Below are 15,617 nucleotides of genomic sequence, written 5' to 3'. Positions count from 1 at the left end.
TAGAAAATGCTTTTATGATGGTGGTGTATGTATATAAATATTTTCATATACATTCATAGACGTTGACTTTTAACTTATGATTGCTTTTGTCAGATTGTCCTTCAGAAGGGTTGTACCAATGTATATCTCGCCAGGAGTATATGAGAGTTCCTCTTTTCCTATATCCTTTACAAATGCTTTTAATGAAAAAGGCAAAAAATGTTGATAAATCTAACAGACAAGTATATATCTAGTTTGTTTTGCTGGCCATCTCTATTGCCCTCTTTGCAAATTATCTGGGTAGGTATATAATTTGCTCCTTTCCTTGTTACCCTCTTTTTAAGTTTGTCTCTTTCTGACTAATTTTAGGAATTATTTACATATTGTGGATACTAATTCTTTGTTATATATGTAACAAACAATAGTTTTTTTCAGTTTGTCATTTTCTTCTACCTGTGTTTATGGTATCACTTGCTGTGTATTAATGGATGCTTTAAAATTTATATCTTATAAATGTTCTGGCTTAGGCTAAGAAATGCCTTTCTCACCTGTAAAATCGGGTCTCTTTAAAGCTCTTCTAGTATTTTTGTTGTTTTATTTTTATTATTTTAGCCTTTGATTAATCTATAATTTATTCTGATGAGATTGAAATATGAATTCATCTTTTTCCTGCTAAGTAGGCAACTACCTGAACGTTTTTCATTAATTTACCTTGTTGTTGATTTGAAATTTCTTTGAAGGAGAATTTTAAATGCAAAGTAAAGACCTACTGGATTTACTTGGGAATTTATTAATGGAGTCAGTAGTCAAATGGAAAAGAATTTGGATTCAAAATTCAAAATTGCATGCCTTTCACCTTCAGAGACGAGTTTAAAATTATATTGCTTATGTTGAAAATCAAACATAGTTTATCGATAGTGTTCAGTCAATTTCTATTTAACCTGGAATCTAAACTCCTAGAAGTGTTAAGTAACTAAATTTTTTAATGCTGTCTGTACTATTTATTCATTTATTTATTCATTAAATATGAGGCACTATTTAAGGGACTGGTAATAGAGCAGTTATACAGATAATAAGGTCCCTGCCCTCATGTTTTGGTTGTATTAGAGGAGAAATAAAAATAAGAAGTAATACATAAATGAACAAGATAATTATAGATTCTATAAGAGTTCTGAATGAAGTAACAAAGTGGTGTGATGGGGAAAGGGGAAAGGTGAGGCTTTCCTATATTTGAAAGATGGGAAGTAGCAAGTCATGTCCATGCCCACAAAGCAAAGATAGTAGTAATCCAAATGTGGAGATTTAGGAGTGGGAGTGGCAGAGGGAAGCATGCATGGCATGTTTGTTTTTCTGTATGTTTTGCATGTCTATTTAATTTGAAAATCTCTCATTGACATTTGTGAGCAGATTTTTTTGAGTTCTTTTATTATTTTTTATTTTTTAATGTAGATTAATTTTTTTAAAAACTTTTAGGTTTGGGGACACATGTGAAGGTTTATTAGGTAAACTCGTGTTATAGGGATTAGTTGTATGGATTATTTCATCACTCAAGTATTAAACCCAGTACCCAATAGTTACCTTTTCTGCTCCTCTCTCCCTCCCCCACCCTCCCTTCTCAAGTAGACCCCTCTGTCTGTTGTTTCCTTCTTTGTGTTTGTAAGTTCTTATCATTTGGCTCCAACTTACAAGTGAGAACATGCGGTATTTGGTTTTCTCTTCCTGCATTAGTTTGCTAAGGATAATGGCCCCCAGCTCCATCCATGTTTTTGCAAGACATGATCTTGTTGTTTTTTATGGCTGCATGGTATTCCCTGTGTACATGTACCACATTTACTTTATTTCTTTATCCAGTCCGTCATTGATGGGCATTTAGGTTGATTCCATGTCTTTGCTATTGTGAATGGTGCTGCAGTGAACATTCATGTGCATCTGTCTTTATGGTAGCCTGATTTATATTCCTCTGGGTATATACACAGTAATGGGATTGCTGGGTCGAATGGGAGTTTTGCTCTTTGAGGAATCACCATACTGCTTCCTACAATGGTTAAACTAACTTAGACTCCCAACAACAGTGTATGAGTGTTCCCTTTTCTCCACAACCTCACCAGCATCTGTTGTTATTTTTTTACTTTTTGGTAATAACCATTCTGACTGGTGTGAGATGGTATCTTATTGCGGTTTTGAATTGCATTTCTCTCATGATCAGTGATGTTGAGCTTTTTTTCATATGCTTGTTAGCTGCATGTGTGTCTTCTTTTGAGAAGTTTCTGTTCATGTACTTTGTGGACAGATTCTTTAATCCCAGGCCCTTTTCTGGCTGCAATATGATTCTGTGTTCACAGCATCGATCATACTACATTATTATCATTATTTGCTTGTCTGATTTCCCCTCTAGACCATGAGTTCTCTGAAGTTAAGGACTTCATTTTTTATCTCCATATTCTCAGTATCTATCACACTGTGGATACTCAATAAACGTTACAATGAGGAATTATAGACATACTTCAGGTTAATATATTATCATGTGCTTTGCATTCTGTTCTTTCCCACCATCTCCTCAGGAATCTTACATTCTTGTTCTAGTATATGCAGACTCTGTCTCAACTAAATTGTTTTCACAAGGATGTAATCAAGATCAACCCTTTCTTATTTTAAAAGACTTCCAAAATTCTCATATTCTGTCTCCAATTATTACATTATCTTTTTCCCCTTCACAGCTACTTTTAAGAATTTCATTTTATTTTATTACCTCCTTTTTACTCCTGAACCTACTTTTATCTGTTTGCAGCCTGAGATTATCAGTGACTTTCATTTTGCTAAACCCTGTTGAATTTTTTCAGTACTTACCTAACTCTTGAGTAGCGTTTAATATTTAATTATTTCATTTTTCTTATATTTTCTTGCTTTGGTTTCCATGTCATTGTACTCTCATAGTTTTCTTTCTTCTATATGGGTGCCTTTCCGGTCTTCTTTGCAGACTTGTCTGTCTCTGTCTAAACATAGAATCTTGGAATTCCTTAAGATGCCTTTCTTAGAACAACACAGATGAGTAATTAAGTGATATACTTTTAATCCGTTCATAGCTGGTGTCCTTGAGAATAACTCTCAGCTTGGGAAAAATTATGTATAGATGCAAGACAGAAAAGATTAAGTAAAAACCTTGTAGTCCTGAATTTGAATTGGAAATATCAGTATGAAGTCAGGATACTTTTTTTTGTTAGAAGCATTTCCCCCCAGCTCTTTATAACTGAAATCGTCTAGAAACAGTGACCAATCCACAATGAATGCTCACATTGTGGTTTGGAAAAAAAATGTTTCTTAAGAAAACTACAGCTTCTTGGTAAAATCACTGCCTCCAGGTCTGGGGAAAAAAAAATAAGAAGAGTCTGGAACATCTTGTCATAACAGATAATTGTCACAGACTACTACAATTGAATCAAAAACCAGCTTGCATTGCTTTTTCATTTGCCAAAGATGGGACAATTTAATCATCTATAAGAATAATAACTATAATATACTGAGATTCATCAAATATGTTTCATCCGTGAGTTTATAAATGATGCTAAAAAATAAGATATAATTGATCCTTTTTGGAGGATTGTAGTACACCAATGTATTATTTTGCAAACTGGCAGATAATGGAAAAGAATCAAGCATTTATTCCTGCCTCTCATATAGTGGTTCACTGGCAAAGCAAATAGTAGATGAGGGAAAGCACTCTTCATAAGTGTGCTCCAGATGCAAAATTAAAAAGAAATGATAGAATATTACCGTTTGGCAACCTGAATGAATTAATGGATTTAGGCGGTCTGGGCACTATGGCTTGTGCCTGTAATCTCAGCATTTTGGGAGGCCAAGATGGGAGAATCACTTGAGCCCAGGAGTTTAAGACCAGCCTGATCAACATAGTGAGACCCCATCTCTACAAAAAATAGAAAAATTAGCCCAGTGTGATGACACGTGCCTGTAGTCCCAGCTACTTAGGAGGCTGAGGCGGAAGGATCACTTTAGGCCAGGAGTTCAAGGCTGCAGTGAGGTATGATCACACCACTGCTCTTCAGCCTGAGCGACAGAGTGAGACTTTGTCTCTTAAAAAAAATAATAAATTTTAAAAATTTAAAAAAATGGATTTAGGCATTGATCATCATTGTCGACTAATTTCACAAAAGGAAGCAACCAAATATTTCCTGAAAAAATAACACAGTATCCTTTATAAAGTGATCTTCCTGAAAAAAATTCTAACCTCAATGTGACTAAGGCTCTGGATTCAACTCTCAATTTACAAAAACCACAGTAGAATATCTCAAATGACACTACAGGGGTGCAATCAGTAAAATCTAGGCTCTGGAAAATCTACACAGAAACAATTCACTTTCTTCAACAAGTAAATCACAAGGCTAGAAAAGATGGGGGATCTTATAAATGAAAAGACATCCCCATAGACAGCTAGGTACCTATTTTTTCCTCCTATAGGGCTTTTGCATGCCTGTCTTGTAACACTGTTGTTTTGAAGTGGTCTGTGTATAGGCATTTTTATCCCTTTATACTATGTTCCTGAAGACCAGGGATTGACTTCTTAATCTTACTATTTATTTTTCTAGTGCCCACCACAAAGCCTGACATTTATTGAAGCAATCAGTAAATGTTTTCTTTATACATTTTACTTGATGATTTCAGTGGTTGGTCAGTCACAGTCAACTTTGATCTTAAGTTCTTTAGACTAGCAAGCTAACCAGTCATAACAGTTCCATATTTGCCTTCTATACTTTTTGACTATTTTGAGCACAACTGATTCTTCTCCATTTTTTTAGTACTTCTAGATGGTGTGCTTATTGTCAAAGACATTCCATCCTCTAGCATGGAAATTACTTTATTGCTTTTTCTAGTTGTAAAGATCATATATTTTCACTGTAAAATTTTAAATAAAGTATAAAAATGAAAACCATTACTATTAACTAAAACACACTCAAGCCATCATTATTATTTTTTAGAAATATGATTTTATCCATTCTCTCTCTCTGCCTTCCCCCACACCCCCATACAGAGTTTTCCACAAATGGGGTAATGCCACTACACATCTGCTCTGGAACCTGCTTCTCCCCCACCCTGTGTCCCATTCAATATGCTAGGTGTCTCTTTCCACATCAGTAAATAGGGCCGTACATTGTCAGTTTGAGGACACATGATATTCCTTCTTATTAATATATGTTAACCAACTCAGTACTGATGAACATTGTGTTTCTTTGTAATTTTGTGTAATCATTCTCTTATAGAACACAATCATTTGTACATGTGTGCAGTTTTCTTCTCAGGTTAGAGGTGTGTTTGTTGGGTCAAAGTATTGTGTTCGTTTAAAATTTCTATATTGCCCTACCACTCTTCAGGAAATTTAGACCTGTTTTCATTGCCCCAGCAGTTGATTAGCAAGGTTCTGTTATACTCAACGTCTTGTTCATTGGCTGTAAGCACTAGTCTTCAGGTAAAGTAGCTCTTAATTCTTTTTTTTTTTTTTTTTTTAAGCTCTTTGGTGTCTTTTCTTGAATTATTTCTCTTCTGTGTGTTGGCAGCGAGGACTATTAAAGTTTGTCTGTGATAGCGATCATAAGCTGGACAAGAATTCAAACAAATGCAAATTAGGATGTTATTGTCTTGTAGTAACTACCTAACTCTATTATACCCATCATATTGTAATGCATTTTTGAAAAATAATGTGGAATATTATACCTCTTAAATTCTTAATCACATTTATACAAAAGCCACATTTATAAATGTCATCGTATTTATACGTGCTTGGAGGAACTAAGATAATATTATAACTATTTTTTAACTTAATAATGTTTCATTCCATATTCATTTATTCCATAAGCCTCTTGTAGAGTGAAGTTAATGAGTTTTGAGGTCTGACTGACCTGTACTCTGATTTCAGCTTTGTCATTTACTTGGTTGTATATGAAAATCAATTAACTTTTCTGAATCTCAGTTTATCTGCAAAATTGGGACATGTTTGCTGTGTATTTGAATGATTGCTCTCAAAAGAAAATAAAACATCACATGTTAAATAGTTAGCATAATGGCTAGCCAATATCTGTAATTTCAGCATTTGCTCACTTATTTTGTGGTATTTTGTGAGTGATACATAGTGTTTTTTAGATTTGTGTTTACTATCTTCTATGCTGTTGCTTTCACAGGAATCTTCTCTACATATACCCTCAGAGTCTTAATTTTGCCAATCGTCAAGGTTCTGCTAGAAATATAACAGTGAAAGTCCAGTTTATGTGTGGAGAGGATCCAAGCAATGCCATGCCGGTAAGAAATGTTCATTTACTTTTCTAATTTTTTGTATACAGTTCAAATAGACTTTTTTCTTTCTTTTTGGTTGGCAGCTCCAACATGGAAATTAATGTGATCTTTCAAACCAAATTTCTAACTGCATTACTTTCTGTACAAAGATAGTAATGACATTACTTAAAGACTAACTTATTTTTGAAGACTTGGTATATGTTAGGCACTCCTAGAAATACAAAGATGAATAAGACTTGTAATACAGAGGATATAAAATGAATACATATAAATCTAAGATAGTAGTTTTCAAAAGAGAGTTAGATCAGTATCACCTAGAGAACTGTATCAAAGTAGAGATACCTTTTCTGTACTTTTGACATCTATGATTCTTATTCTCCTCAACTCCCTTTAGAATGTAAGGCCAACTAGGGGAGGTGGGAAGTGATGTGTGGTATATGAGGCTGCGTTATAGTTTGAAAATGCTCCGCAGGTAATTTAGTATGTATGGCTTTCCCACCTTGGTGACAAACTCTGGCATTAGTTCTCAATCTTGGCTGCACATTAGATTCACCTGGGGAGCTTTTCAAAAATACCAGTGCTCAGGCTGAATCTCATTTAAATTAAATCGTAATCTCTGGGATCGAACCAGGTTTCAGTATTTTTAAGTCTCACCAGGGATTACATTTTGCAGACAATGTTGAGGATCAAGCTATGTGCTAATTATTAGAAGATTGATATAGGGATTCAAAGGAATAGGTAGGTATTCAGAGGTGGGAGAGAATGCCTTACTGAGGTAAGAAGCATCTCATGGAAGAGGTACTTTTGTGCTGAAATCAAAGGTCATTAAAATGTTAATAGCAGTGTGTTTGGAGAGTGGGGAAAGGAAAGCATTTCAAGTTGGGGAATGCCCATGAACCGTAATGACAGTGGTGAGTTGCCAGTGAACCAGAGCACTGCAAGAAAAATCAGAAATAGTAGATTGAGACCAGATGAGAGATTCTTGACTGTCTAAATTGTCATTCAGGATTTGTGGGACACTAATAAATGCAAGTTTCATGAGAGTGAATTTTTGGCTCAGCCGAAGTTAGTAATATATGGAATAGAAATACGCTATTGCTATAGATGCTCAACCTCTGAGAACCCTAGTGGGATGAAAATGAGCTAAGAATAGGTGCATTGTTAATAGTCTTATTTTATCCTTCCATGTCCATATTTTAATGAAGTTCTTCTGGTTTTCCACATACGAGGCAAGATACGTTTTCTTCTACCCTGTTGCCTCGGTTACATCAACATTTGTATATCTCCTTGACAATAGTGAGCACAAATTATTCATCTTTGTATTCTCCTATGGCATTTTTTTCAGTTTATTGCCTATAATACATACTGAATAAATATTTGTTGAATAATTGTAGAACTTATTTTTGAGGTTTGGAATTCACATTTCATGTTTTATACTAGTTTATTTCTGCTGAAGGAATGAATGTACTATGATGGTTGATGAAAAGATACTAGATTGTGAAAATAGATGCTTGGTCAGCCTATGTGTGAGTTGCCATATAAATTTGAGCATATGACAAATGTAGTATATGTAGAATAATCTGCTTTTATTGTTTACCTAACAAACTCTTTCTTGTCTTATCATATATGTGGCCTCCTCTACAGAGCCCCAGCTGCACCCATCCTATACTGGCAGTTAGACCACTCCCTCTTTGGTGCTACCATAGCATCTTCTCACTTCTTTCATGGGACTTTATCACTTTATAATTCTATATTTATTTCTTAATCTCGCCCATTAGATTGTGAGCTCCTTGAGAGCAGGGACGATGTCTTACTCATATCTATATCTTGACTCCTATCACATTTTTGGATAAATAATTAATGCTCAGTCTATATTGCTGAATGATTAAAAATACATGTCAGATGGTCAAAAAAGGAACACTGTCTGCTTTATGTCATTCATATTATGAAAGTAAACAAGTTTTGTGAAAAGTGATAGCATCTCAGAGGGAAATAAAGGTTTTTACTTGTGTGTTATTAGTCATATGAAAATACAATGTTTTTATGTGTGAAGTGGCTGATTTGAAAGAGTATATAAACATAGACATACTGTGTTTGCTTTTTTTTTTTAAAAAGGACTGTTTAAATGGATCCTAAGATAACTTTTTGATAATGTAATATTGACATGATAAAATTGTGAACTTCATAATTCTGGCACAGGAACAATTTATGAAAACATACTAAGGTATTTGTAAATTGAGGAAATTATATATATGTTAGGAAAGTCATAATTATTACACTTGTATATACCCTTAAAATAACAGAGCCTGCTTGAAATGTTGCAAAAAGAAACAGAAATACCTGCTAATATGCCTTTCTAATTAAGGATGATGCCAATTAATCTCTTTATATAAATAATAAACTTGGAGTTGTTTTACCAATTGTGTTGATGGAAGTGTGCTGACATGTTCACACATCTATTCATGCATGTGTAAAGATGGCTATACATTATTTAAAAGTTTAATCTCTGGCTAGATAACACTGCAAGTGTGTCTCACCTAGGAATTATTGCTATAACCTTGATGTTGAGCTATTTATCTAATCAGCTGCTCTAATTAACCACAGTATTCCTGTTATTACTCCAGAATTCAAGAGACAGATATACAAGGCTAAATTACTTTACCTATAAACTTACTCCAAAAGTAATATTGTATTCTTTTTAACATGGTGGATTAAAAAATATATGTATGCAAAAATATAAGAATGGAGCTCCTCCTCTATTGTAGAGTAGCTTGAAGGAAATATTAGAAGCAAAGGATACATAGCTTGACCTAAAATAGGATTTCTGATATCATATATAATTTATATTTGACTTTCAGAATGACTCTGCTGTTTTAGTGTTGAAGCCAACAATTTGTATAGTAGGTTTATGCCACTATTTATATTTCTTATATAAGTTCCAAATAATATGCTACATCTGATTAAAAGTGAATTCTTCACCTTCTTTAAGAAAAAGAAAAGAAATGTATCTAATTTCCAGTAGATATAAATAAAATTGATAGAAACTTTCAAAATGTTTGAATGTCAGATGGGTCTGTTGTTGAAAAGAAACTTATAGTTAAGCAATTGAACTTTTTGATGAACGTCAGTAGGCACATTGTTCTTCATTGGGCTGATTTTGCCCATTTTTCTCAAATAGTTATTAAATCAGACAAATTCTTACATAGGTATGAAACATCCAGCATTTACTACAACAAAGTTTCAACATGCTGTTATTTGTTTCAGGTAATCTTTGGTAAATCTAGCTGTTCAGAATTTTCAAAGGAAGCCTATACAGCCGTAGTATATCATAACAGGTACTGAATTCAAATATTTCTTTCAAAGTTACTCACTTCTCAGTGGCATTGTTAGCACTCACATTAGTGTGTTTACCAAATGCCTTGCTGCACTAAATGTGCCAAATTCAAGGCTGACATCAGAGTTATAATTTTCAACCTGTGGATGCACAGCCATTCTCTGTTGACATCTCAAATATGACTTTGTACACCAACATCTTTTCTATCGAATTCTCTGATCCTTTCATTTTTATTATATTGTTATTGATTATCATTGTGGCCTCTGGTCCTTTGGTCTTTCCCAGTTATTTCCACCTGATACTTTGTAGTAACTTAACCCTTTACTAAACTTGAACACATTAGTCAGTTAAATTGGTGATGCTACCAGTATCCATTAATTCTTTGATGTAGCGACTTGCCATTTTTCTTCCTTGAGAAATTGCTAACTTTGGATAACCTTTAATTTCTGCTTTCTTTTTTGGGGGGGTTATTGAATACTGTTGGAGAAAAATCACAAAATTGTATTAATCAGGACTATCACAAATTGATGTTGTTGTATCATATGATAGGGCTATAGTAATTCATTTTATCTCTTTTTTTGGCCTCAGCTCTTTTGTAATCTTATTTTTTTTTTTAACACTTTGCCCTCATTTAGCAATAGCTATAGCAGTTTCTTCTAGCTCCTACTTCTTTTCTGTGTGCTTTACTCTCAGCATTCCTGTTTATTAAGACCATCCAACTTGAGATGGTCCATCAGCTTCTCTACTCTTCATCTCAAATTCTCTATACTGATTTGCCTTTCCTTCTGTTTCGTGGGAAATGATGGCCTACTCCCTGGTAAATGTGAATCTTTTCACCCCTGCTTTCAAATGATCCTTTTGACCTCTTTCAGAATATAAGTCAATCATTTATTCTGTTTCTTGCAGCATTAGTCTTCTGCTTCATTGGCTCTGTCTCTTATTCTCAAAAAGAAGCTTCTGTTTCCATACTTACAAACACAACAATCCTTTCTCAGTGCTGTTGTATAGTATGTATTTTCCTTGCCCTTCTTAAAACTTGCCTCTTATCTTTATGTTATGGCCTTGTCTTGGACTCCTTCTACCTCTTTGAACACTTACTTTTTTTTCTGTAGTATTCTTTTTCCCGTAAGTGTAAGGCATTCCACACAGAACACTAAAGTTTTGCCCTTAACTCTCATTCTTAATATATTGTTTTCTTGAATAATCGTACATGCATCTCTCAGAGTTACATTCAGTGAAAATGCTACTGCCTTAATGTTTATGTGGATTGTTTCCAATTCTGTTTTTAGTCATACCTTCCTTTTGAAGTACAGATACATATTTTTAGTGGCCTATTGTACATGCTCATTTGGATGCCTGCTGTCTTCTCTGTGTTCATGTATCTATCCCTGACTCTTGCCCTGACCCTCTGTCTTTCTTACTCTCCATTTTTATTAATGGTACCACCATTTTTCCAGATACTCTGGCTCAAAATTTAAGACATCTTTGTCTTTCCTCTTTAATATTCAATCATCTGTTAAGTCTTGCTGATTTCCTTTCTGCTTTATTACTAAACATCCTGTGCTGTCCTGTTTCTGGGCCATTCTTGGGTTTTTTTTTCTATTATAATATCAAATCCCTTTATTTATTGAACTCCTACTCATTCTTCAAGGTCCATATCAAATATTACCTCCTAAGTTACAATTTCCTGATCTCTAACTTGAAGTAATCTGTTCAGCTCTGTTCTTGAAGCACATAACCCTATATGCTGTATACCAGGGGTTGGCAAACATTTTCTACAAAGGACTGGATGGTATATATTTTAGGCCTGTGGTTATATGGTCTCTCTTGCAACCATTCATCTATGCCATTATAGTGCAAAAACAGCCATAGACAGTAAGAAATGTTACAAGTAAATGGATATAACTGTGTTTCAATAAAGCTTTATTTATGGACATTGAAATTTGAATTTCATATAATTTTCACATATTGTGAAATATTATTATTCTTTTTTACCCCCAATTAAAAATGTAAAAACCATTCTTAGTTTGCAGGCTATACAAAACCAGGCAGTGAACTATTTTTAGCTCATAGGCCATAGTTTGCCAACCCCTGTTTTATAGCATAGCTATTGATATATGTGTGTCTTATTTATATTCCTACTAAGTTGCATACTTTTTGAGGGTAGTTGTTTTTTAATGTTCGTCTTTAAAACCACTACAAAGGTAACGCAATGTTTAGCCAAAGGTGGGCAATTAAACCTACTTATTGAATGAATAACTCTCTTAGATGTTTAATTTTCAACAAAAGTCTTCACATTATGTGATTTTTAGGACAGAAGTGAACTAAAACACTGAATACCAGGAAATGTATTGATAAAGAAGATAGTAATTTCTAAAAATTATCCCATTTTATTACTAGGTCTTTTTTGTTGTTGTTTGCAGCATCAGTGGAATTAAAATGACTATGCCATCTGACATTGTTGGTAAACTCAACTTTCTCATAATTCAGTGGTGATTGGTGGGATTAGTAATAAGATGCCTAGTGTCTTTTTTTTTTTTTTCACCAAAGTCATCAAGTTCTCAGATGGCTAACATTAGCTATCTTTCTTGTTTATTATCAAAAGCCTTGTTCTACTTAATATTCCTGTGTTCAAGTCTGTACCTGTTAATGTTTTTGAGGCTTATTTGAGATGGAAGGATATTTGACCTATTAACATCTAAGGAAGAAAACCTGATTGATGGGACAGACCTCGCTTTAAGGATAGTTGGAGCAATATGGTTTGGTTGCGTTTTTGTTGAATATAATTCTGAGAGATACTCATTGAATATGGAAGGTTGGAATGCTAAGGTTTTATCCCTTTTTGTTATGAATAGCAGCTATGCTTTTCTATAAAAGTGCCCTCTTGGGATTATTCTCAGTGAATATTGAGAAGAAAGTGTCATTGGTTTGATCAAACAAGATATTTGTTGTATTCTTAAGAGTCTGGAAGCGCTTCTAAACTAAGACAAATGCAGTTTGTGGGCGTTTCCTGATTTTACTGAGTTTTTTGTTTATTTTAGCAGTCAATTCTAGTCCATATTTTGGTAACTTTTTTTATTTCTTCAACGAAATGGTTGATATAAGACAGTCTATAGAGCAAAACTAGATCTTTTTTAAAAAAATATTTTATTTATTTTTTGTCTCATTCTGTCACCTAGGCCGGAGTGCAGTGGCAGGATCATAGTTCACTGCCTCCTTGAACTCCTGGACTCAAGTGATCCTCTCATCTCAGCCTCCCAAGTAGCTAGGACTTTTTAAAATTTTTTTATTTATTTTTATTTTTTGTAGAGATGAGTCTGGCTATGTTGTGTAGACTGGTCTCAAACTCCTGACTCCAAGTAATCCTGATGCCACAGCCTCCCAAAGTGCTGGAATTATAGGTGTGAGTCACTACACCTGGCCTCCAGTGTGATAGTTTGATATTAAGTTGTCTAAAGATGCCTTTTTACCACTTTTTTTTACAAATTAGTTTTTTTACACATTAGTTTTAATATGAAAGCATACTCCTATGTAGGGAAAATGTTTTATGAATTGTTTATCAGAATTGGCTCATAAATATAGAACTCCCTACCTTAGTGTCTTTTTTTTTTTTTTTTTTTTTTTTTTTTTGAGACAGAGTTTCCCTGTGTCGCCCAGGCTAGAGTGCAGTGGTGTGATCTCAGCTCACTGCAAGCTCTGCCTCCCGGGTTCACGCCATTCTCCTGCCTCAGCCTCCCGAGTAGCTGGGACTACAGGCGCCTGCCACCACTCCCGGCTAATGTTTTTTTGTATTTTTAGTAGAGATGGGGTTTCACCGTGTTTGCTAGGATGGTCTTGATCTCCTGACCTCGTGATCCACCTGCCTTGGCCTCCCAAAGTGCTAGGATTACAGTCGTGAGCCACCGTGCCCTGCCAGTGTCCTCTTTTATACAGCTTCCAATCTAATGGAGATCTCAGGATCAAGGTGGTGATTATTAATGAACTTTCAAATAGTAGGATTACTCAGCCTATTAAGAAAAATGGGATGAGAAATTTCAGAAACAGTGGCAGCTCTCTTTTATGGAAGTAGGATTTAGTTATTTAGAGATTGGGGATAAAGAAAAACATTTTGGACTAGAGGAAAAATTAAACATGAATCTTAAAATTTTTAAATTATTCAAATATACAAATACATTATTTATTTTGGACAAGTTACTGACTGTTGTGTTTTTTTGTTTTTTTGTTTTTTGTTTTTTTGTATGAAGGTCTCCTGATTTTCATGAAGAAATCAAGGTTAAGCTTCCTGCTACTTTAACTGACCATCATCACTTGCTTTTTACTTTTTATCATGTTAGTTGTCAACAAAAACAAAATACTCCTCTTGAAACACCAGTTGGATATACAGTAAGTCTTTTTGGTTGACTATTTAGATCAAAGAGCTAAAATAATGGTGATATTTAAGATATAGTTGATATTTCTTGTCAATTTTTGTTTTCTTTCTGTTTTTCTTTCTTTTTTTCTTTTTTTTTCTTTTTTTTTTTTTTTTTTTTTGAGATGGAGTCTCGCTCTGTCGCCCAGGCTGGAGTGTAGTGGCACGATCTTGGCTCACTGCAAGCTCCGCCTCCCGGGTTCCCACCATTCTCCTACCTCAGCCTCCTGAATAGCTGGGACTACTGGCACCCACCACCATGCCCAGCTAATTTTTTTGTATTTTTAGTAGAGACGGGGGTTTCACTGTGTTAGCCAGGATGGTCTCCATCTACTGACCTCGTGATCTGCCCACCTCAGCCTCCCAAAGTGCTGGGATTACAGGTGTGAGCCACCGCACCTGGCCTTCTTTTTCTTTTTTTGTTTTTTTTTAGACAGAGTCTCTGTCTCCCAGGCTGGATTGTGGTGGCGCGATCTTGGCTCACTGCAACCTCCATTTCCTGGGTTCAAGCAGTTCTCCTCTCTCAGCCTCCTGAATAGCTGGGATTACAGGTGCCCTCCACCATGTCCAACTAATTTTTTTGTATTTTCAGTAGAGATGGGGTTTCACCATGCTTACCAGGTTGGTCTCAAACTCTTGGCTTCAAGTGATCCGCCTGCCTTGGCCTCCCAAAGTGCTAGGATTACAGGCGTGAACCATGGCGCCTGGCCTGTTTCTTGTTATTTGAATATTCCCTGTCTAATTCCCCATAGTTATGAAGTTGCATTGATTAGGAAGAGCCATTATAACAAGAAAATAGCCATTAATGTAATTAGCTAATGTAATTAATTGATTTATTAACAAACATGTATAAACACTTGGGTGTTAGTCCTGATTATTAGGTGTATACCCAATAGTGCAGCATAAATATAATAGGTTCACGGACTCTTCAGCAGATAATGATTTTAATATAAAATGAGTAAAAGAGAATATTGGAGAAAAAATTAAAACCCTTGAGTCTTTTTCAAAATTATGATTTCCAGCCTGGGCAGCATGGCAAAACCCCATCGCTACCAAAAATAAAACAATTAGCTAGGTGTGGTGGTGTGCACCTGTGATCCCAGCTGCTAGGGAGGCTGAGATGGGAGGATTGCTTGAGCCTGGGAGGCAGAGGTTGCAGTGAGCCAAGATCATGCCACTGCACTCCGGCCTGGGTAACAGAGTGAGACCTTGTCTCAAAAATAAAAATAAAAAATAAATTACTATGATTGAATTGCAAAGATAAACCTAAGATGAAGGACATCATAGTATGGTGTAATACAATTCTGTCAGAAAAATTATGCTTTCAGCCAAAAGAGAAAAGCCAACATGTGATTCATTATTTTTGTCTCTGGCAATTTGTGACATGAGTTTTGCTCTAACTATAAGACAATAAATTTATGATCATACTTTTTGTTTCTAGGATTCCTATCTAATCAATTATTTCACTATTTACATTGAAATGATTTTCTCAGTTTTAAAATATATTTACTTTATGTCTTTTTTCTAAGACTGACTTTTCGCCTCTAGATTTTAATATTGCATGGTTAGTAATAATAATGTTTTGAGGATCTCCTG

At 34.8% G+C, this 15,617-nt stretch overlaps 1 protein-coding gene across 1 annotated transcript in view; it reads left to right on the top strand.

Moving 5' to 3' along the window:
• Positions 1–15,617, top strand: part of DOCK7 (dedicator of cytokinesis 7) — a 227,107-nt gene that overhangs the window by 93,320 nt on the left and 118,170 nt on the right. The window contains 3 exon segments of the mRNA XM_050752462.1: positions 6,168–6,285; positions 9,544–9,614; positions 13,858–13,996. Of these exon segments, the coding sequence (XP_050608419.1) occupies positions 6,168–6,285; positions 9,544–9,614; positions 13,858–13,996 (328 nt within the window).

The sequence above is a fragment of the Macaca thibetana genome, chromosome 1 (assembly GCF_024542745.1).
Source record: "Macaca thibetana thibetana isolate TM-01 chromosome 1, ASM2454274v1, whole genome shotgun sequence".
Lineage (NCBI taxonomy): Eukaryota > Metazoa > Chordata > Mammalia > Primates > Cercopithecidae > Macaca > Macaca thibetana.
Note: the sequence above shows the minus strand (reverse complement) of the source record. Positions and strands in the feature narration are given on the sequence as shown.